Source organism: Sinocyclocheilus rhinocerous, unplaced genomic scaffold, assembly GCF_001515625.1.
Source record: "Sinocyclocheilus rhinocerous isolate Xijiao unplaced genomic scaffold, SAMN03320098_v1.1 scaffold1310, whole genome shotgun sequence".
Classification (NCBI taxonomy): Eukaryota; Metazoa; Chordata; class Actinopteri; order Cypriniformes; family Cyprinidae; genus Sinocyclocheilus; species Sinocyclocheilus rhinocerous.
Genome location: NW_015635534.1, coordinates 599,766 through 623,081, shown reverse-complemented (window position 1 = coordinate 623,081; position 23,316 = coordinate 599,766). Strand labels below are relative to the sequence as shown.

The window sequence follows — 23,316 nt, the reverse complement described above, 5'->3', positions numbered from 1 at the left end:
AGTTTCGAAGCGTCACGAAGCAGTGATTCGAAAGCGCCCATCACTAACTTCCGCTATCTGTCATACGTGCAAGCCGTCTCTGAGATATGCTAGTCTCGCGAGTTTGTTTACAGGCGCAAAGGAAGCAAAGTTTCCTTACTTTAGAAATTCGATAGTTTTGACCCATTCAATGTATTGTTGGCTATTGCTTTCAAATATACCCGTGCTACTTATGACTGCTTTTGTGCTTCACATGAGACTCAGATTGGATTCGTCTGAAAGAAGAAAGTCATATACACCTATAGGATGCCTTGAGGGTGAGTAAAGCATGGGCTAAATCTCATTTTTGGGTGGACTAACCCTTTAAGGGTGTAGTTGGTGATTTGGGACGCAGCCACACACACTCAGTCCAGCGTCCCCTGAAAGATGAGCCTGACGCTCTTCCTGTGGCGGGCGAGCGGCCGCATACAGAAGGGGCAGGCGGGGCAGAGGCCGTGAGCGCCGTGTGGCAGCAGCAGTCTGCTCCAGAAGGCGGCGGTGCGCTCCGAGCACACGTGTCCGCAGGGGCTGAAGGCGTGCGTGGGGGGCGCGGCGTCCAGGTAGAAGCCCGACTCGCGGCCTAGCTTCAGCGGCACGTACAGGCCCCGGGTGCGGCACAGCGGGCACTCGCGCTCGCCCTGCTCCAGCCCCGGCTCCTCTCTGCTCTGGGACTCGTCCTCCTCGGCGGAGCCCCTCCAGCCGTGCTGTCCGTGCACGTGGCCGCAGGTCAGGTAGGCCCAGGGCTGGTGGTCGGGGCTGGAGGAGCGCTCCAGGCTGGGGAAGGCCAGGGTGTGCAGGCCCACGGGACACTGGGGCCGCGCCGCGTTCAGCTCCCGCCGCAGCACCTCCAGGTGTTTGGGGGTCGGCGTGCGCAACAGACCCTCCGCCGAACGCCACAGCAGAGTCGCGCCGCACAGGTCGATTAAAGTGCCATCCACTAGCTCGTGACACTCATTCTCCACCTACAGAGAGAGAGAGAGAGAAACAGAACAACATGTTTCGTAATTAGTGGGACTGATCACTTCACTATTAGTTATATATATTGATTTCAATAAACTCCACATTAAACCTTGCAGCATTTTTGTTTGATTTTGGCAACTAAAGTGTGTTTTTTTTTCTTTTCTAAAATAGTCTCAAAATAAATGATGGTCAAAACAATATTATTTCGTATCATTGAATATTGATGGAGCAACATGATTTGTGCAAAAATAAATGGTGACAGAAGTTTGTTTTGGTTGAAAATCACATTAAAATTATTAAAACTAAATGCTCACTTATTGCTGTATAAAAAAAGACAATAAAAATAAAAATAATTTTCATTATATGCATTTTTTTATGTTATATATTTACAAAATTATTTAAAAATAGAAAAATACTATTCCTAAAACATATATGTATATATATTTTAAAATAAAAATTACAAATAAAAATATTTTCATTATAAAAACAGAAAATTACTATTGCTCATACATACTGACTTCAACAAATCTAACTAGCAAAATCAAAAGTTTGCTTTATGAATCATGTAAAAAATCATATATAAATTTTTTTTTTTTTAATTAGATTTGAATTTATAATTACATTAATATTTTATATATTTTATATATTCACTAAAATTATATCATATCATTAACAATTATATCATTAACAACCAGGCCAGCATTTGGAACTGACACAATGGAAAACAGCCACTTCTGCTAATCATCAAAGCAGGATAATCATAAAACAGTCAGATATTGAGCGATTAATGTGTCTGGCTAATATAACCATCTACAGGTAGTTTCTTTCACTTGAGTTATCAAAAGTTCAATCTGCACTGACTCGAAGCGTCCAGTAGATGATGCTCTCATCTACGCGACCTCTGTCTCAAACACTAGCGCGCAGCTCTGCACGAGTCAGTAATGTACAGCGAGTAGGCTACACACAGAGTCAGAATGAAACAAGTCCAAACCACATCCACTATTTAGAGAGCGCAGACTATGCACCTCAGGTCTGCCGTCTCCGCCAGGACACACAAACCCAGCCCACATCGACAAACACGACCGAGTTATTAAAAGGTAAATCTCACGAAAACGGCAGTGGTTTTTATATATAGAAATAATGCCACAATGCACAAAATATCCTAAATAAGAAAAAAATAGATTATTCCAGTTAACTAAAACCTAAAATAAAATAAACAATAACTGAACTAAATTAAAATAAAAATTTATATTAAAAAAATGAAAAAATATTTTATTTCAGCTACTTGCCAAGGCAACATTTCTTCTTCATTTTAACTTTAAGTATGAAAACAACTACGACTAATCAAGTAATAAAAACTATATAAACATAAAAAAACTAATAAAAATGACCAAAACACTACAAGATTACTAAAACTTTAAAAGTAAAGTCAATATATAAAAAATCTAATAAAAAAAATACAATAGTATATCAATGATACTAAAATAACAATGAAAAAAGTATATAATATATATATATACAGTATATATATATTAAATGTTACATATATATATAATTAAACATTTTACTTCAGCTACTTGCCAAGGCAACATTTCTATTTTATTTTATCTTGAAGTACTACAACAACCAAAACTAAAACTAATAAAAAACATTTATTATATAAACATAAAAAACTATTTAAAAATGGCAAATGCAGCAAGATTACTAAAACTTTAACTAAAATGAAAGAGAAAACAATATATATTAAAAATACTAATCAACAAAAACTACAGAAGTATATGAATGATACTAAAATAACAATGAAATAGGCTATTTTCTTTAACTTAAGCATTATTCCTTCTTTAGATTTTTCGATCTAATAATGATTCAGCTTCAGTAAGACACTTTCTGAGTTATAAAACTCAACAGATATGTAGAAACACATTTCTGAGAGGAACTGGTTTAGAGGTTTTCAGAATGGCAGTTGTTTACCAGCGACAGTCAGTCATTTCATAACCTCTCGTTCTCACACACTGTGCATCCAGAGAGAGAAAGCTGCATGGCGAGGTTACGGACAGGACTTCTGACACCATGGAGACCAGATCTGAACAACACAACAAACTGTGCAGTCGGGCGGGAGTCATATCACGCACAACACACACAAACACACCAGCTATGTGCTGATTCAGTCCCTGTGGGCCTTCGCTGATTGAAAAGATTTACAAATATACAAATTCTTCTTTACACTGCAAACTGTGAGTGTTTGTGTGATTCCAGACAAGGACAGTGGGAATTGTCAAGCACTAAAATGAGTATTTACCAACACACGATCAGAGTTGTCATGGCGAAGCTGGGAAATAAGGAAATGTCACTCTTATGTTTATCTGTGCGTTACAGAGATGTCGCTATGGCAAAGTTTTGACCTCGTTTTGGAGGATTTCATCAAGCCTCGGTCATTCTTTGATCTAAATTTGGTGGTGTGTTAAATGGCTAGTCTATTAAAGTCTAATGTCAGCTCTCACCAGTTTTCCGGGTGTCTGAGCGGACCGGGTCTCTCGGAGCGTGAAGACGTTGCCGCAGACTGAGATCTCTCTCCAGGAGCCCGGTTTGGACTCGCAGGTGAAGCCGTGCGGCGGTCGCATTACTAATAGGCCGTTGGTGGTCAGGCCGTCCATCTGGCTGTCAGCGCACCACCATTTCGCAGCTTTCTCCTGAGGACAGAGGGAAAACCGGTCCATTCGTTTGTTGATTCACCGATTCTCTGATTTATTCTTTCGCTCACTTCGTTCACTGATTAATTCGTTCATTAACCGATTCATTCATTCTTTCATTCGTTTGCTCACTTCATTTACTGATTAATTTCTTCCCTCAATTCATCCAGCAATTAATTTGTTCACTCAAGTCATTTATCGATTCACTCATTCCCTCAATTCATTGACCAGTTCATTTGTTTGCTCACTTCATTCACTGATTAAATCGCTCACTTCATTCACTGATGCATTAATTCGCTCACTGATTCATTCATTCACTCACTTCGTTCACTGATTCATTCATTCACTCACTTCGTTCACTGATTCATTCATTCACTCACTTCGTTCACTGATTCATTCATTTGCTCACTTCGTTCACTGATTCATTCATTCGCTCACTCCGTTCATTCGCTCACTTCGTTCATTCGCTCACTTCGTTCACTGATTCATTCATTCGTTCACTTCGTTCACTGATTCATTCATTCGCTCACTTCATTCACTGATTCATTCATTCGCTCACTTCGTTCACTGATTCATTCATTCACTCACTTCGTTCACTGATTCATTCATTCGCTCACTTTGTTCATTCACTCACTTCGTTCATTGATTCATTCATTCGCTCACTTCATTCACTGATTCATTCAGTCACTCACTTCGTTCACTGATTCATTAATTCGCTCACTTTGTTCACTGATTCATTCATTCGCTCACTTCGTTCACTGATTCATTCATTCGTTCATTAACCGATTCATTCATTCTTTCGTTCATTTGCTCACTTCATTTCCCGAATAATTTGTTCCCTCAATTAATTCACCAATTCATTTGTTCACTCACTTATTCACAGGTTCACTCGTTCACTCTCTTCATTCACTGATTAATTTGTTCTCTTACTGTATTCACTGATTCACTCAATTATTCACGGATTCATTCATTCAGTCACTTCGTTTAGCGATTCATGCATTCATTCACTTTGTTCACTAATTAATTTGCTCGCACACTTCATTCACAGATTCACACGATTGATCACTTCATTCATTCATTCATTCATTCATTCAATCATACACACAGACTACCATTTAAATGTTTGGGGTCAGTAAGATTTTAAAAAAAAAATGTTATTAATACTTTTATTAATCAAGGATGCATTAAATTGATCAAAAGTGGCAGTAAACACATTTATAATCTTAACACTTATAATGTTTATCTATTTTTTAAAAATCCTGAAAAAAATGATCACCATTTTTTCAAAAAATATGAAGCGGCACAACTGTTTTCAACATTGATAATAATCAGAAATGTTTCTTGAGCAGCAAATCAGCATATTAGACTGATTTCTTAAGGATCATGTGACACTGAAGACTGGAGTAATGATGCTGAAAATACAGCTTTGATCACAGCAATCAGTTACATAAAAAAAAAAAAAGTATATATATACTGTATATATCAAATAGAAACTGTATTTTTGATCAAATGTATGCAGCCTTAGTGAGCAGAAGATACTTCTTTCAAAAGTATCAAATACAAACTTTTACTGACCGCAAACTTTCGAACGGCAGTGTAGTTCACTCGCGTCATGAATTAGTTCATTCACTCACTCACTTGTTCATTTCCAGCCTCTCCAGGATGAGTGATAGTGGACAGATGAACACATGAAAGCATCGTGGAACGGATGGATGGATGGATGAGTATGAAAGACTGCTAGAGAGAAGAGAGTTTGTGTCGGAGGAGTGTGTTTGACCCACCCCCAGGAAGATGCTTTTGGACGAGTCGAAGCCGGCAGCGTAGATGCGCGCGGTGTAGGGCGGCGCTCTCTGACACACGATCCGACACGCAAATCGTGATATAGTGCTCTGAGACGACAGCGTGCCGCTTTTGCCGTGACAACCAGGCACCGTGTCCATCACCACAAAATCAATGGGGCTTTCAGTGGACCGGCCGATCTGCAAAAGAAAGATGGTTTCTACAGTGATTAAGGGGAAATTGTATTGGAATCTCTAATCTGTGACACACAGAGTAAAAACAGATTGACATGAATGAAAGAGATGAAGAACTTTCAGTGTTTAGAGAGTTTATATTGCACCACTAACCGTGCAGTTTATTTATATGCACTAACTGTGCAGTTTATTTATATGCACTTTCTGCATAAAGTAGTAATGCACCAAAATTTCAGCAACTGAATATTAATTTTTGGTTTTTGGAGGGCATTGATAATATCGATTTATCTCCATTTTTGATGAACCGAGATCTTTTAGTCTGTGCCGTTTTTAGTTGCTTCTGTCCATTTTATCACACAATTCAAACAATAAATGTGGTTTTGATGCTCTTTAACATAGCGTGACCGGTCACTGTAGTGCCTCATTTCAAGTGGCACATGAAGCGATCATCTCTTCTTCTTTAATACTAGATATAGTACAAAATAAACATTAATGAACATCAGAAGGTGTTGAGATGTCAACTTATTGAAATGTATCAATCACTCAATCAGTGTTTCAACCACGGAAAGATGTCAGTAAAACAGCTTGTAAACATTATATTTACCTCAAGAAAGCCATTCGATGTCCATAAATTCGTCAGATAAAAAAATTATTTTGCTAAGTATATGCACTATTACATTATAATATTTTACTTAACCTGTTGTCTTCATTATTTAATGTGTTTGAATACATCTGTCATGAAAATACGTTTTTAATGACAGATACCAATTAAATTTTTATATTCCAAAAACGTATTGGAGTAGAAACATGATTTTATAATTGGTAAGTTGATATAAAAACATCTTTACCTGAAGTTACCAGTTACCTGAAGAAACATAAACATACCTGAAACATGTCGGTGGTGCTGTCGTGTGCGTACTCCACGACTACCGTCTGCGCCCTGGACAGCGTATACGACACACTGTGCTGGTTTTTGTTGCTGATGGCCTGCAAAAACACCACATGCACACCAGAAACCTTGTCAAGAGCATGCCGGTTCATAATATTTACACCAGTCAAATCAGCTTACAGTTCATTTATCATATTCAGACATGCAGGAGTAACATGTGACAATGAAATGAGAGGGTGAAGTCACTCTGGATAAAAGTGTCGCATGCTACACATGCTTTAGATGCACATTCACTGGCAGCGAAGAATGATAAGAAAACCAGCTCACATTTAAACTCTCGGCTTGTGCAGAAGCCCTTAAAAATTCAATGTGACACGTAAATGAGCAATAAAGGCTTTTAAAAGACGTATAAAAATTATTATCGGGAAAATGGGCGTGTACCTTGGCGGTCTGTGGACTGCATGTGCTGTGGACGGTGCTGGGTTTGACTCCATTGGCTTTGGGTCTCTTAAACAGAGCAAAACGACTCCTTCTTCTGCCACGGTCTCCGTTCGGTAGGGAGCCGTTGTAGCTGTGGAGACAAAACATTAGTACACAATGCTGCATTAGTAATATAACTGCCATACATGTTGTTTCTGTTATTTAACATGTTTTGCAGTTATAAGTAAGATTTACTAATCATAACTGTAAATATGATTGAGAAAGAGGAGTCATTCTTACCCGAGGACGATGAGCTCTCCGTATTTGATGGGTTTGGAAGAGCTCAGCAGCTCCTGTTCAGGGGCCAACATCACTCTGGTCTTCAGCTCAAACCCTTCCTCTGAAATATTTCTCTGTCTTCCCTTCTTGATCTTGCTTCCTCAATGCTCCACCATCACGGTCTCACCATAAGACATCTGCAAACGAAAAACACAACAAAAGCAGGTTACACTAATCTGTGGCACTAAACGAATGACTAAGCAACAGATGCCTCTGATCATGTCTGTGATTCAGAGTTTAGTTTGCTCTCCTCCTACCATACGCCTCTGAAAGCAGCACAAAATCTAAAGCCTCGGTTGTTAGTCTTATTCCCACTGAGACTATAGTGCAAAAAAAAAAAACTGCAACAAACAAATAGAAATTATAGAAAGGGAATATTACCCAGAAAAGACACATTCGATAGCACACAAGTAAGTAATGAAATAAGATGCAGGAGATCATCTCCAAATATCGCTGAGATGGTTTCACTTCCTCTCAGTGTGGGTTGGCATCAGTACTGTTTTGCTCTGTCAGGGTCAAGCGGTCACAAAACGTTGGCGCTGGCACGAGATGAAACCACAAACATAAAAATAGTAGGCGACAGACATCGCTGTTTCCGACACAAAAAAACCCATCAACAACTCTCGCAGCTACAAATGACAGAACTTTAATCTCTCATGTGCATGAACAGAGATAAACAAGTGCAAAACAAAAAACACACATCAACATAGATGCAAAATCAAAACATAACAAATAAAAATACAAACATCAGAGTAAACATAACTAGAAAACAACCATAAATAAATGTATAAAGCAACACACATACTGTCACGAATCCGGTCTATGAACTTCCGTCTGCTTGCCACCAGAGGTCACCCTTCCACTACTATGGACTCTTGCACCACACCACTGTTGCACTTCACCCGGACTACAGTTCCCATCATCCATTGCACTGATTACACACACACAGTTGATTGCACACAGCACTGATTGCACACAGCTGTCATCAATCACAGCTTCCCTATATAACACTCACTCTGATCCCGTCAAGCTGCCGACTATTGTTTAGCGCATATCACTCTTCTAGCGATAGCTGCATTACGGAGCCCTTCCTAGTTCCCAGTTCTAGTTCTAGTATTAGTCTAGCCACTTCGTGTTGCCTTGTTGTCTGTTTCCTGACCTTCTGCCTGTGTTTATTGGATTACCCCTCTTGTCAAGCCCTCTGGATTCTGTTCGCCGATCGAAGACCCACGCTAGCCCTAGGAATACTCTTGTGTCTTGCCCTCTACATATCTGTTTGCTGGTGTTCAACCCTGCCTGTTTCTGACCATGTCTTTGAATAAAGCCTTGCATTTGGATCCGCACGTCTCACGTCTCGTTCGCCCCGTAACACATACACACACAAGTAAAATTCTACAAATTAACACAAGTTCCAAGCAACAAACAAACAAAACAAAAACAAACATAAATAAATGTGCAAAGAAACACACCAGCACAACTAAAAGTGCAAAGCAACAAAAAACAAGAAACAAACATGAATAAAAATACAAAGCAGCAAACATGCACATGCACAAATTGACCAGCAAACAAAACATCAAACAACAAAACAACACACAAACAATTACAAAAAAACATAAACAAGTATAACAAACACAAATCAGTACAACTCAACAAAGTGCAAAACAACAAACAAACATAAAGATGCAACACAACAAAAATACATATGCAAATTAACCAACAAACAAATGCTATAAGTGCAAAGTAACAAACAAAACAAAAACAAATGAAACGAGATAAATACAAGAAAAAAAATCTACAAACAAATACAAGCGCAAAGTAACAACAAAACAAAAACATACAAAACAAGAAACAAACACAAGAACAAATCTACAAACAAATGCAAGCGCAAAGTAACAACAAAACAAAAACATACAAAACAAGAAACAAACACAAGAACAAATCTACAAACAAATGCAAGCGCAAAGTAACAACAAAACAAAAACACACAAAACAAGAAACAAACACAAGAACAAATCTACAAACAAATGCAAGCGCAAAGTAACAACAAAACAAAAACATACAAAACAAGAAACAAACACAAGAACAAATCTACAAACAAATGCAAGTGCAAAGCAACAGACAAACAAAAATAAGAGTAAAGTAACAAAAAAAAACAGCAGACCTCAACAAAGCGGAGCAAACAAAACAAATAAAAACATAAAGTGGCAAACATACACATGGATAAATTAACCAACAAACACAACTTCAAATCAACACACACACACACACACACACACACACATGTTGTGTTTCCATGTTTTATGGGGACATTCCATAGGCGTAATGGTTTTTATACTGTACAAACTGTATGTGCTATTGCCCTACACCAACCCTACCCTTACGAAAAATAAGTTTATTCAAGTGTGCTATTAGTATACTTCTTTTAAACTAAAAATAGGAAAGTATACTTTTAGTCTACTTTTTATGTACTTCTCAGAAATGGGCTTTCTGTACTTCTCAGAAATATACTTAAAATGACATTTAAGTATACTTGACTCATACTTAGAAAAAGTCTAAATATATTTTAGCTATAATTGTGCTCCTAGAATCCGTGTTTTCATTGTTATACTGTAGGGGGCGCTAGTACACATCTTTGTTGTAAACTAGTTGTGTACTTAAAGTTTACTACTGTTATACTTAAAGTATACTTTTATATACTAGAAAGTGGGCCAATTTAGTCCCAAGGAGTATTGAAATAGTACACTTACAAGTATACTACTAGTACACTGATATTTGTATACTTGCTACATAAAGTATACTTAAAAATATACTTGAACTTTACTTAAGTATAATTGCTAAAATAAACTTGAAGTATACTACTTTTTGGTAAGGGTACCCCTAAACCTACCCCTTACAGGAAACTTTGTGTATTTTCACTTTCTCAAAAAAACTCATTCTGTATGATTTATAAGCTTGTTTCCTCATGAGGACCTCAAAAATGTCCCCACAAGGTCAAAATTTACTAGTATTACTACACTTTTGACACCACACACACACACACACACACAGTGTAAATCAACAAACACACACCAACACAGCTCAACAAACTGCAAAGCAACAAAAAACAAGAAACAAATAAAAATATAAAGCAGCAGCAAACAAACAAACAAACCAGCATAAACACAGCTGCAAAATAACAAATGATTACAAACCAACAAATGTAAATAAGTTAAAAAAAAAACAGGGACAAGGACAAATCAACAAACAAAATAATCTAACATAACAACAAACAAACACAGGTGTAAATCATTTAACAAGCATCAACACAAGCACAAAATCCATAGAGAAAACTACTTTGATTACTGCAGAAGTGTAATGCATCGGTGCATGATTTTTTTTAGCAATTGCATGGCTAACAACAACACACCTGTGTGCAAACGTGCAAACCTTCAGCCTTTCCTGTGGGTCTGTATGAATGACCCAGAGAGAGCTCTCTTAAACAGGACGGATATCTGATCTGGGCTTGAAGCACTTAATCATCTGTCTGACAGGACGACTCTGACATAGTGTGAATAAACTCCTCACCCCATTCCTGCCTGACACACACACACTAACCAAACCACACAAAGCCAGATATGTTTCTTAAGGACAGATACTGTCAGCCCTAAGGGCAACGTGTGTGTGTGAGTGTGTGTGTCACACCCTGGCCTCGTCCCTGTATCCATGCCAGACATTTGCTCAGAATACAGAAGACATTTGCACTCTTGCCAGCCGGCTACAACACAGCGCAGCGTTTCCACAGCGACCCAGTATACACTGGGTGATGCAGGGCACACACCTCTCTGAGTTTATGCTCTTTGAAGTATGCAAGGGAACGTTTGCTAATGATGAGCTTTGATTTATGAGCGATTTATGAGGATTGAAACACACACATATACATACAAGCGTGCACGTTTAGCTCAGATTTCTGGGGTGGTGAGGCGTAATGGATAAAGATAAACATAGTTGCTGGGGGGTTCAGGCTTGTTGCTAGGGTATTCTGGGAGGTTGCTAGGGTGTTATGTAATCATCCACCAGGTGAAAATTACAAGTTTATAATCACTTATAAAAGTAATTGCAAGTAATGATAGAGCGCATTTATATGGGGTTTAATTTGAAAGCAACTAAATGTCTACGAACCTTTAAGAAACAAAAGTTAATTGAGCATTTTCATAATACAACCTAAATATTTAGTGCTAAAACATTGTTGCAACCATGTATGAATGAAAATGTCATATAAACTCATTAAACAGAACTAATATACATATACTATATACATGTATACAATGCAACATATATGCATGGGAATGCTTGCACGTTTGCTCCGCCCACTTTTGAATCAACCGGCTAGCAGTGGTTTCTGCTTGGTTTTAATTTAAAGCCTTCGTTTTATGCGAACGGCCACAGTTATTTTCCTTGCATTGTGCACAGTTAAGCAAAATAAGCTTCTTAAATTCAAGTATTATCCCTCAAGGCACTTTTTGAGGCACAATAGTTACATTTAAGAAGTGAATGAAGTAATATCTAAAACTGAGAGGGACAAAAACCCAAAGTATGAGCAAGAGTGACTCTTGCCTTATAGAAAATAGACTGCTGGCCATGTGAGTCGTTTCCTCCTGCTCCAGAGGGAAGGTGGGTCGACACAGAGCTTCATTCACCCCACGTCTGACTCTGAAAGCCCCTCGCTGGGCTCTGAGCTCTGCACAGTCCCACCCGACCAACTCACGAGTCAAAGAGTGACTTCACTGTCCAACAACAAAGGATCTTTCATGACACACGCTATCCACACACACTCACGCTGATGCTGAGATTGAGAGCACGCTCGACTCAGACAGAGCTGCAGTTCACTTCATCTATTGTATGTGTGAGAGAGACGGCTAGACTAGACAGTTTGTTTGTTTAACGGCATTTTAGCAGTGCAATAGAGAGAAGTCTTTGTTTTGATTAAGCTGCAAAGGCTTATTATCTCAGATGTATATATAAATGTAAATGCAAAGTTAGTTAATGTTGTTGTTGTGATTCTGATTCTTTAAAGATCTAATGCAAAAATACAACCAAATATTCAGGGAATTCCAGCACAGATTCTGTGTAAATGATTTTTTTATTTATTCATATGTTCTGAAATTATAAACAAACGTGGAACATTTGCACATTTTCATCAATGTCATGTTTTGCATGAAAATTTTTTTCAGGATAGACAGAATATGGCCACAGAAGATCACAGTGTTTAACAAAACAGCAACCACAGAAGTTTGTACATTTATCCCTCCTCTTTTTACATAACCATTGGTGTGCATTAATGATTTCGAGCATCGGACCCAATGCATGCTGGTCCATCAGTTTAGTGCAGAATCTTTCTGAACAGTGTTTGAGTTGCACTGAATTAAGGGAGTTTGGTGATTATGGAATAATTAGCAGAAAATATATCCTAAAATTCAAAAAGGAGAGAGCCGAATGGATCCGGAGATCAGCTGAAAACAGAGATGAGTGTGAGAAAGAGAAGAAAGACATGAGATCAGTGGAGAACAAAAACGGTGAAGGGACAGTGTGTGTGTTCATGAACAAATTAAACAAGATTTTTATGTCATTGGTGACATTTTTGTTGGACCAATTAAGCAATTATAATAAACAAACCCTTTTTATTTTTGTAGTGTTTCGATTTACTTGTTTTTTTTTCATTACTTAAAATTGTATTAAAATGTTTGTTATGCATTTCAACATGTGTGAGTTTGCACAAAATAACAGAACGACGTAGCCCAGCTGACAAAAAAATTAATTCAGTGTTTTTTTTTTTCTTTCAACAAAGCATGGTAAATTTCATTATTTAACTCAAAAAATGAACACAGAAAGCATATATGTGCAAGCTGTTTTCATTATTCAACTGAGAAAGCGACATGAAAGGAAAGGGCAGTTACTTTTTTTTACAACAGCTTTTAAAAAAAAAACTTTAACATAAAAAATTGTACATAACTTGATAGCATTTTTGTCGTAATGGTTGTGTTTTTCATTAATTTTAGGGGAACAAATGAAAAAAACGGACAAGCATTTTCTACATTTTCTAAAACAATCTAAATGTATTTCTAAATGAAATGAAGTAATGTAAACTATTCAATATAAAACAACTTTTCTTTAGTTTGATTCATTTTACTACAGCTATTTTTTTTTTTTACTGTAGGCCTATTATACTTCTTTTCTCCTTCAAAAGTTTGAAGTTTATTTTTTTCATTTTTTTGATTTCTTTATTGATGACAGTGGTGGCTAGCACCAAGATGTCACAGTTTTTGTTGATAAAAACTTTTGTAGTGCTCATTTTCTCATTGTCAGATGTTTTTTAACCGACTTTGTAACCTCAGAAATGACAGACTACACTCTTAAAAATAAAGGTTCCAAAAAGGGTTTTCACAGCGATGCCATGAAGAACCAGTTTAGGTTCCCCAAAGAACCTTTCAGTGAACAGTTCTTAAAAGAACCATTTTTTGTTCAGTGTGAAGAACATTTTAATAACCCAAAGAACCTTTTTCCACTGTAAAGAACCTTTTGTGGAATGAGAAGGTTCCATGGATGGTAAAGGTTCTTTGTGGAACCATTGATGCCAATAAAGAACCTTTATTTTTAAGCGTGTAGTGCACACATACCGCGCGCGATCGAGTCTGTGGAGGAAGATGAAGATCAGGAGCCTCTTCAGACTCAGAAACATGATAATGCGCTTATTCACATTATACTGTATAGTAGCAGTATTTATAGCTGAGAACATCCTGAGCGGATATTAACGAGGACAATCACAGACTATCATTACAAATATGCTAACAGCTGTCAGTCAATCAACGCTGCTGATCAATCAGTGACGGTTTAACGACAACCAAAGCATACCTTCTCACGACAAAGAAACAAATAAAGCAGACAGGTAGATATGAGAATATATGCTGAAGTCTCTGAAACGAATTTTTCATTTAAATAAATCATAGGTTAATCACATTCAGCACATATAGAGAATTATTTATTTCGTAGACTAACAAAAGTTTTAGAATTTCTTTTGGTTTGGTTAATTAATTTCTGCGGAGTTCAAATGCATTTTGCAAACTCCTTGCAAACGTTTGCATATTATAAACCAAAAATAAATGTGCCCGGGCTGCCTTACATTGCTTTAATTTCCATTCACTAAAGGTAACAGCTTACCTCTAACAAGACTTTTTAGTGTGCCTTCTCAGATACGCGCCAAACTAAAGAAACTCCAGGTGGACTGACTCAGTAGTTGTCGGAAATAAGTGAGAACAGTCGTTCTGTTTTTCGGATAAAATGCCAAAAATAATCATGTAAGGAGTGAGGCAGGATGTCCCCAGCAGTCTCCGTGCACTGACAGCTCTCCAGAATAACTCCGCGTCTGTCTACAAAGCGTGAGAGCTGACGTCACAGAGCGCACCGCGAGGGATTATGGGTAATGAAGTCCGCCCATCTTCCCTCATCCGTCCGCCGTAGGCAAAGCCATGAGCCTGGCAGAGGCACAAATCTGCATCTGTTCTATTTCATATCTGTCTGTGTCTGACCGTCTGTCTGCCCAGCCCACCCCTCACTCCGTCTCTCTCTCTCTCTCTCTCTCGCTCTCTCTCGCTCTCTCTAAGAAGACATTACGCCCCGGGGACATTTTTTTCACCAGATGTTCCTCTAAAGGAAGTACTTCAGCATGGGTTTGTTGCCACAGTTGCAACTCAACACACAGCAACATAGCAACCGTCCCACACCGACTGCTCTGAACTTCAATGGGTGCGCGCCGCCTCTCTGCCACGGCCTTACATATTGAAAATGTTATGCTAACGCAAGGCAAATATTAAGTCACCCCAGTTGCCAAGGGCTTGTTGTCATGCTGTCATGGAGACAGTTGCCATGAGTATGAGTGTGTTTACACTGTGTTTTAAATACCCTGAACTTGGACTGGGGAGGGAAACAAAAGGACTGCTTGGCCGGAGTCCTGATGTCTGAGTGTGTGTGTGTGTGTTATAGCTGGGCGTAGGAGATAGAAAAGAGAGATATTGTGTTAGAAGTCTTTGTCTGTGTAACAGATTAGTTTGTTATTGTTAACATGCAGTCTTATTGAGTCTATGGATCTCAAACCAGTCGTGCACCATAGGCACAGAACAGTCAACCCTGACACAGCAGAGCTTTATGATTAGCTTACAACTCTTTACAAAGGATTCAACTAAAACTGCCACGCTTTTAAACTTGAATGAGGCAACAGGTTGTTGGTAACAAACGCAACGAGGAGATGTTTGGAGATAAGTTTTCTTTGAGAGAAATTCTGGTTGATGTTACAGATGATAGATAGATAGATAGATAGATAGATAGATAGATATAAGGATAGATAGATAGATAGATAGATAGATAGATAGATAGATAGATAGATAGAATGGCATAAGGATAGATAGATAGATAGATAGATAGATGAGGTGTTTCAGTAGTATTCAGGTAAAGGCAGAAACTAAAGTATTGCTCTATACCGCCACCTGCTGTATATACACTCACAACACAACACGTGTCTGTTGTGCTGTCTTCACCTTTATTCAGACAGACAGCTTATCAGTCCTGCGAACATCACAACAGCCAAACGATGACTTTCTTTGAAAGTCACTGTGTGAAATGCCACTTCGTTCAGTCCAAAGTCCTCCGTCGGCATAAATGAGTTACAGAGCGGAATGTTTTACAGCTCAGTGGAACGAACGTCTGTCTGCAAATCCTTTCCTTCCATTTCCTCAGGCTTGAAATTAGTTTATGTTAACAAATTTCACTCTTACGCAACTGTAGGCTGGAATTACCAGTCTACACATGGTTTAAATTCACATTATTTATATCTCATCATTTCACTAATATGGAATCTGTCTGCTGTATTCATGTATCATGAGATATTAAATTAATTAAACACATCAAACGGTGATTGCTCAGAAGCTGCTCTTTCACAGCTTTTCCTAAAACTTCCCAAATGAGAAATAAAAGTCTAAAATGAATGATTCTGACAGCAAAGCTCATATAACTTGGTCGTGGAAGAATCTTATGAGAATCATTTGAGTTCACATTCAGATTTATGACTTTTAATTGCATACAACATAGTATGTTTCATATGATATTATAAAGAGATTTTCTGATTTTTTTTTCTTTTCAGTGCGTTTGCTTGCCACATGGTACTTTATAGTGTTCCCCAGGAACGTTCTCAGAACTTTGGCTAACGTTCTAGGAAAGTTCTCTCGAATTTATTAACGGACATTCTTCCAGTAACGTTAATAGAACGCTTGTTTAATGTTATCTGGCTTTAAATAATGTTTTCAAAACATTGTTAAACATGGTAGCTCAAAAACGTTATTTATACATTGTTCAGTGCGCTTTTTTCTGAGCCGTTTCAGCTTGATGTTACTCTCATATAACTTGGTCGTGGAAGAATCTTATGAGAATCATTTGAGTTCACATTCAGATTTATGACTTTTAATTGCATACAACATAGTATGTTTCATATGATATTATAAAGAGATTTTCTGATTTTTTTTTTCTTTTCAGTGCGTTTGCTTGCCACATGGTACTTTATAGTGTTCCCCAGGAACGTTCTCAGAACTTTGGCTAACGTTCTGGGAAAGTTCTCTCGAATTTATTAACGGACATTCTTCCAGTAACGTTAATAGAACGCTTGTTTAATGTTATCTGGCTTTAAATAATGTTTTCAAAACATTGTTAAACATGGTAGCTCAAAAACGTTATTTATACATTGTTCAGTGCGCTTTTTTCTGAGCCGTTTCAGCTTGATGTTACTTCCTTTTTTAGAACGATAAGCGAACATTCCATTTTATAATTGAGCAAACATCTGTTCCCATAAATTTTGCTCAATTATAAAATAGAATGTTCCCTTAAGGTTCTAAAAAATATTATTATTATTATTATTAAAAATGGGACGTTCAGAAATAAAGTTTTCATAACATAAGAGCAAAACATTTTTACAACATATTTTGTTAGCCGGGTACCATGGTGCACATCCCCAAAAAATACAGTTTTACTATGGTATCATGTCCAAAAAATTTTGTAACATGCTACTTTTAGTTAAGTTATAATTAAACACATCAAACGGTGATTGCTCAGAAGCTGCTCTTTCACAGCTTTTCCTAAAACTTCCCAATGAGAAATAAAAGTCTAAAATGAATGATTCTGACAGCAAAGCTCATATAACTTGGTCGTGGAAGAATCTTATGAGAATCATTTGAGTTCACATTCAGATTTATGACTTTTAATTGCATACAACATAGTATGTTTCATATGATATTATAAAGAGATTTTCTGATTTTTTTTTCTTTTCAGTGCGTTTGCTTGCCACATGGTACTTTATAGTGTTCCCCAGGAACGTTCTCAGAACTTTGGCTAACGTTCTAGGAAAGTTCTCTCGAATTTATTAACGGACATTCTTCCAGTAACGTTAATAGAACGCTTGTTTAATGTTATCTGGCTTTAAATAATGTTTTCAAAACATTGTTAAACATGGTAGCTCAAAAACGTTATTTATACATTGTTCAGTGCGCTTTTTTCTGAGCCGTTTCAGCTTGATGTTACTTCCTTTTTTAGAACGATAAGCGAACATTCCATTTTATAATTGAGCAAACATCTGTTCCCATAAATTTTGCTCAATTATAAAATAGAATGTTCCCTTAAGGTTCTAAAAAATATTATTATTATTATTATTAAAAATGGGACGTTCAGAAACAAAGTTTTCATAACATAAGAGCAAAACATTTTTACAACATATTTTGTTAGCCGGGTACCATGGTGTACATCCCCAAAAAATACAGTTTTACTATGGTATCATGTCCAAAAAATGTTGTAACATGCTACTTTTAGTTAAGTTAGTGCTGATGGTGGTCAATCCTTTTTTCATACACTGCATCAGTATACCTTGATTTTCAAATTATGTCATTTTAGGAGTTTTTCAGTGAGTTATATGTCGATCGAATATTATATTTGACTTTATAGTATAAAAAGTCATGTTCTCCACACACTATAATGAAAAAATATCATATAATATAAATAAAAAATTAATTCCCAAAAAAAATTTTTCTTCTCAGTCCCAGGGGGATAAACACAGACTAAAGTCATTAGAGCTGATTAAGTTTTAGGACAAGCGCTCGGATTAACATCCTGCCAAGTCACAATGCAAACCCTGCTGGGCGCGCGCTGATTGGACAGACGCTACTTTCTGCGTTCTGCTGGAGATACAGGCGAACCGAGCGGATCAGAGTCCTGGATCCCGAACCGAGTTCGAGCGCTCGGGCTTTCCGTGGTGGATCTGCGTGGAAGATGGCAGAGTTGAGCGCAGTCCGACACGAACTTGTGAGTATTTTCATAATGAAGAGTGCCGCGGGTTTTCTGGGCACTGGAAGCCGTGTGTCCTGCTTCTTCACACACGGAGACAAGTTTGTCAGCAGCGAGAACCAGACTAGAGAATTCGCACGCATTGATGTTTTAAAGGAATAGTACACATTAAAATAATAGGCATCATTTATTTACCCTCGTGTCCTTCCAAACATGTTTAGCAGAACGTTAACACTTATTTTACAATGTAAGTGAATGGGGACTGGCGCTGTCAAATTCCAAACATGACAAAAAAAGAAGTGCATACGACTTATGCGCTATATTGTCTTATGAAGCAACAGTAGTTTTGTGTGAAGAACAAATTCGGCGCATAAACAGTTTGTTCTCAGTTATGTCAAATGTCATTGGTTCTAGGATGTTTTTATATTTACCTGACAACTTTAAATATGCTGAAGCGCACAGAGATTTGTGAGCACAGATTTTCAATAAGCAATGATTTAGATTCAGAATACTTGGAATTTAATTATTATGGGGAGCATATTTTTATGGTGCCTTTTGTTCTCTGGGGGCTTGACAGCTCCAATCTCCATTCACTTTAATTATATATCCTTCCAGACCTGTATAAGGTAATGTAGTTGTAGACGTAGACATGTTTAGATGTTTAGCAGAATGTTGACAGCTCTCTTACAATGGGAGTGAATGGGGACTGGAGCTGTCAAGGCAGATGTGCTATGTTATCTTATGAAGCCACACAATAGTTTTGTGTGAGGAAAAAGTTTGTTGCATAAACATGCGTTTGTGTTCAGTTTGTTAATTGGATATCTTGGTGTTTGTGGATGTCTTGATAGTTTCAATGATTTAGATTCAAAAGACTTGGACTTTAGTTAATATGGAGTATGTTTAGGATATGTTTCTTTTAGTCCTATGAGGGCTTGACACTAGCTCCAGTCCCCATTCTCTTTCATTGTGTGTAAAAGAAAGCAGCTTGGATATTGTGCATTTGTATGTTCCCTGTGTCACTACCACTTAGTGAATCAGTGTTTCCACCTGTTCAGTGCTGTGTATCTACACATGCAATTTGCATGTTTTTTGCACAAACGGCCGTCTCTTAACTTCCTGGTTGTGCTTTATCCACCACAGAGAACCAGAAATCTGAGCAGTTCTTTCGGGGAGCCTCAGTGTAAAGATGAGCAACAGAAACTGGTAATGACCTGACAGACTGGGTTTTGTTTATATGTTCATGTTGTGTTGTCTCACGTCGCTGTGCTGTGTTTGACAGGCCGTGCCGTTCTGTGGCGGCATCCGGGGCGGACTGAGACCGGGGAAGAAAATCACGATCATGGGCGTCGTGAATGCAGATCCGGACAGGTAGCTTTTGTCAACACACACACACACTCACAAGTGCTCACACACGTGCGGGACACACCCTGAGAGACACAGCTGTCATGTGCTTCATCTTATCTGTATAACTTAAGCGATCAAACTTCTAGCTAGTTAACTAGGAATGGGATGCGAAAGAAAAACTTCAGATAAAATCACAGCGTCTAGATGATACCTGACAGACTGGGTTTTGTTTATATGTTCATGTTGTGTTGTCTCACGTCGCTGTGCTGTGTTTGACAGGCCGTGCCGTTCTGCGGCGGCATCCGGGGCGGACTGAGACCGGGGAAGAAAATCACGATCATGGGCATCGTGAATGCAGATCCGGACAGGTAGCTTTTGTCAACACGCACACACACACTCACAAGTGCTCACACACGTGCGGGACACACCCTGAGAGACACAGCTGTCATGTGCTTCATCTTATCTGTATAACTTAAGCGATCAAACTTCTAGCTAGTTAACTAGGAATGGGATGCGAAAGAAAAACTTCAGATAAAATCACAGCGTCTAGATGATGACCTCCTGTATTCTGTTGTTTCGGTTTTAACTCCATGTTGAATGTTCCTGCTCTCTCTCTGGGGCAGATTTGACATCAGTCTGACGTGCGGCTGCGGGGACGTCGCTCTGGATATGTGCGTGCGGTTCGAAGACCGGGAGATTTTGCGAAACGCCTGCGTTTCTGATAGCTGGGGCGAGGAGGAGAGGTCAATACCCTACTTCCCCTTCATCGCAGAGCAGCCTTTTAGGGTCAGTCATCATCTGAATTCAACAGAATGACCTCATGTTTTGTGTAGGGATACATATTTGCAAAACTGAATGATTGGCTGTCTACTAAATAGTTGACTTGTTGGTGTTAATGAAGGCTTGTTAACCCTATAAACATGAAATAATAGTCAGAAAAAGTGGTAGCACTTTAGTATAGGGACCTACCCAATACCTAATAAGCAGCAATAACTATTAATAAGCAGCAAATTAGGAGTTTATTGAGGCAAAAGTTGTAGTTAATGGTTTGTTAATAGCGAGAATTGGACCTTAAAATAAAGTGACCGAAATGTTTTTATTTTTTAGAGACCTTTGTTCATCAGATATGATACAGTAGGCTTTATGGGGTTAACTGAGGCTGGTTTAGGGTCATGCTGACTGTACACCACTGTGCAACACCAAGATCATGGGTTCAATTCCCAGCAAATACATGAACTGATCAAATGCATAAAGTTAATCGCTTTGGATAAAAGCCTATTGCATAAATGTAAATATATAGAGTGACTGATGAATATGCAAAAAAGAAATAGTCTAAATAACTGTCTATTGCATGAAACTCTCATGGTCCTTACGAAACAGCAGGGACATGAACATGCAGTTTGAAGCTGTAGTTGACGTTTATAATGGCGTTAGTTTTCTCTCTTGTTGTTTGTTCAGGTTGAGATTCATTGCGAGCACCCGCGCTTCCGCGTGCTCGTGGATGGCCATCAGCTCTTTGACTTCTACCACCGCGTGACGCCGCTGACGGCCATCGACACCATCCAGATCAGCGGCAGTCTGACCATCACCAAGCTCAACTGACGTCTGCTGCGTGTCGTGAATCCAGCTTCCCGGCAGCCCGTCCGTTCGGAGCATTAACGACTGTCTGTGATAGCGAAGGACGCTCCAGAATCATCTAGAACTGATGAATTGATGCATTTCGAGCTATAAGGAGGCATTTCTTTTTATGAGCATCACAATTCTCAGTAGCATTTTAGCAGAGGTCAACATGAAATGCCATTCGCTTCCAATTTTGTTTGTTTTTTTTGAGTGCAACGGGATATTCAAATAGAAAAAAAAGGTAGGGCGGGACTTGATTTTGATGTATTTTTGAAGTCCAACCCATAAGTTTGCATCATCCTGGTCCTTTTGTCAAAAACTCAATAGGATTTCCCATTGGCTTTTGGATTATTGCAGAAAAAAAGCTCTGTGAATCATTTTGTTCAATATGATAATCTTGACAATCAATTTTGAATCCTAAACATCCTAAATCACCAAAAGTAAAAAACTAAATGTAAACTAACTACAACGAGATCATGTAACTTCAACATTTTCGCTGAAAGTTTGAGTTAAGCCCCGTTCACACCAAGAACGATAACTATAAAGATAACTATAAAGATAACGATATTAGCGTCCACACTAGCGAACGATATCGTCTGTTTGTTCTAAGCGCACATGCGTCTGCCGCTTTAAATTCTTGAGCTCAATAGATATCGTTCCTCTGTATCGTTATCGTTATAGTTGTGGTGTGAACTATGCTATTCTTTAATATTGAGAACGATCTTTAGAACTATATCTTTATCGTTATCTTTATAGTTATCGTGCTTGGTGTGAACGGGCCTTTAGAGTTGTTTGCACGAGCACGATTATAAGCACAATGAGGCTGTGAAAGCGACTAGTGAGTAGATGAGTTTAACCTCTGCGGTTAAATGTATGCACTTGTTAGCAATTGCGATAAAATGTGAAAATATCGTGAGCTTGTGTTCACCACTGAGCTTCTTTCAGGAATTAAACCAAAAACCCATTCAGGAAACCAGTTGACTTCAGCTCTTCAGCTCTGGACTTCAGTGCTAAAATGCCACTTGTTTCATAGTTTTGGACTACACAAATAGTGCAGTGCACTATTAAGTGACATCAGTAGAGGAATTTCAGAGGAAGAACAAGTTATGAAGGCAAAATATTAAACATATATTAAAAAATAATATTAAATATAAGACCAAGAGCATGCATTCAGAAAGTAAAAAGGGTCCGTTTGCATTTCATGTTGACTTTATGGCATTAAAGTGGAGATGACAGAAATGGAGAAATGTAAGATGAATGTTGCATTTAACAACAGCGTTTAACAATGTACAGCTTCAGTGAATAGCGATATATGAACGTACTGCCTGAATTTACCAGTGTAGCTCTCCAGTTAATGTACTCGGGTGGAAACCCCAAAGAGGTTTGTTTGTTTCCTAAATACGTGTATATAACATAAACAGGGTGATTTGAGAGTTGCATCTGTCTTACAGCAATAATGATCTTTCCATTGGAATTCCATTGACAAGCACTTAAAGGAACACTCCACTATTTTTAAAAATAGGCTCATTTTCGAACTCCCCTAGAGGTAAACAGTTGAGTTTTACAGTTTTCGAATCCATTCAGCCGATCTCCGGGTCAGGCGGATATTACGCAGCGCCTGAAAAAAGTCCCCAGGTAGGTGCATCTAGAACTGATGAATTGATGCATTTCGAGCTATAAGGAGGCATTTTTTTTTACCGCCAGACCCGGA

At 38.2% G+C, this 23,316-nt stretch overlaps 2 protein-coding genes across 4 annotated transcripts; one reads left to right on the top strand and one right to left on the bottom strand.

Moving 5' to 3' along the window:
- Window positions 1-298: 298 nt before the first annotated feature.
- Window positions 299-14,687, bottom strand: LOC107747159 (E3 ubiquitin-protein ligase pellino homolog 1-like). 2 transcript variants are annotated; one of them, XM_016561595.1, is made up of 7 exons: window positions 14,484-14,687; window positions 7,251-7,426; window positions 6,972-7,101; window positions 6,527-6,628; window positions 5,450-5,647; window positions 3,480-3,668; window positions 299-980 (listed from the first exon to the last, which is right to left on the bottom strand). In XM_016561595.1, exons 2-7 carry the CDS (start codon window positions 7,319-7,321, stop codon window positions 384-386), a joined length of 1,287 nt encoding a protein of 428 aa, XP_016417081.1. In that variant the 5' UTR covers window positions 7,322-7,426; window positions 14,484-14,687; the 3' UTR covers window positions 299-383. The 2 variants fall into 2 exon arrangements, with proteins under 2 accessions (XP_016417081.1, XP_016417083.1); XM_016561597.1 differs by lacking the exon at window positions 14,484-14,687 and adding an exon at window positions 10,696-10,744.
- Window positions 14,688-18,495: 3,808 nt separating this feature from the next.
- On the top strand, window positions 18,496-22,115 carry lgalsla (lectin, galactoside-binding-like a). 2 transcript variants are annotated; one of them, XM_016561630.1, is made up of 5 exons: window positions 18,496-18,659; window positions 19,782-19,844; window positions 20,265-20,353; window positions 20,609-20,771; window positions 21,444-22,115. In XM_016561630.1, exons 1-5 carry the CDS (start codon window positions 18,627-18,629, stop codon window positions 21,585-21,587), a joined length of 492 nt encoding a protein of 163 aa, XP_016417116.1. In that variant the 5' UTR covers window positions 18,496-18,626; the 3' UTR covers window positions 21,588-22,115. The 2 variants fall into 2 exon arrangements, with proteins under 2 accessions (XP_016417116.1, XP_016417117.1); XM_016561631.1 differs by lacking the exon at window positions 20,265-20,353 and adding an exon at window positions 19,921-20,009.
- The last annotated feature ends 1,201 nt before the right edge of the window (window positions 22,116-23,316 follow it).

Bases quoted from the DNA above. Each gene is read 5' to 3' on its own strand.
- LOC107747159 (XM_016561595.1), bottom strand. From the start codon at position 7,321: ATGTTGGCCCCTGAACAGGAGCTGCTGAGCTCTTCCAAACCCATCAAA. The intron at 3,669-5,449 runs GTGGGTCAAACA...CTCTGTCCTCAG, and splicing joins CCAAAAGCATCTTCCTGGGG to GAGAAAGCTGCGAAATGGTG. The intron at 981-3,479 runs GTGAGAGCTGAC...CTCTCTCTGTAG, and splicing joins CTCAGACACCCGGAAAACTG to GTGGAGAATGAGTGTCACGA.
- lgalsla (XM_016561630.1), top strand. From the start codon at position 18,627: ATGGCAGAGTTGAGCGCAGTCCGACACGAACTT. The intron at 19,845-20,264 runs GTAATGACCTGA...TGTGTTTGACAG, and splicing joins AAGATGAGCAACAGAAACTG to GCCGTGCCGTTCTGCGGCGG. The intron at 20,772-21,443 runs GTCAGTCATCAT...TTGTTTGTTCAG, and splicing joins TCGCAGAGCAGCCTTTTAGG to GTTGAGATTCATTGCGAGCA.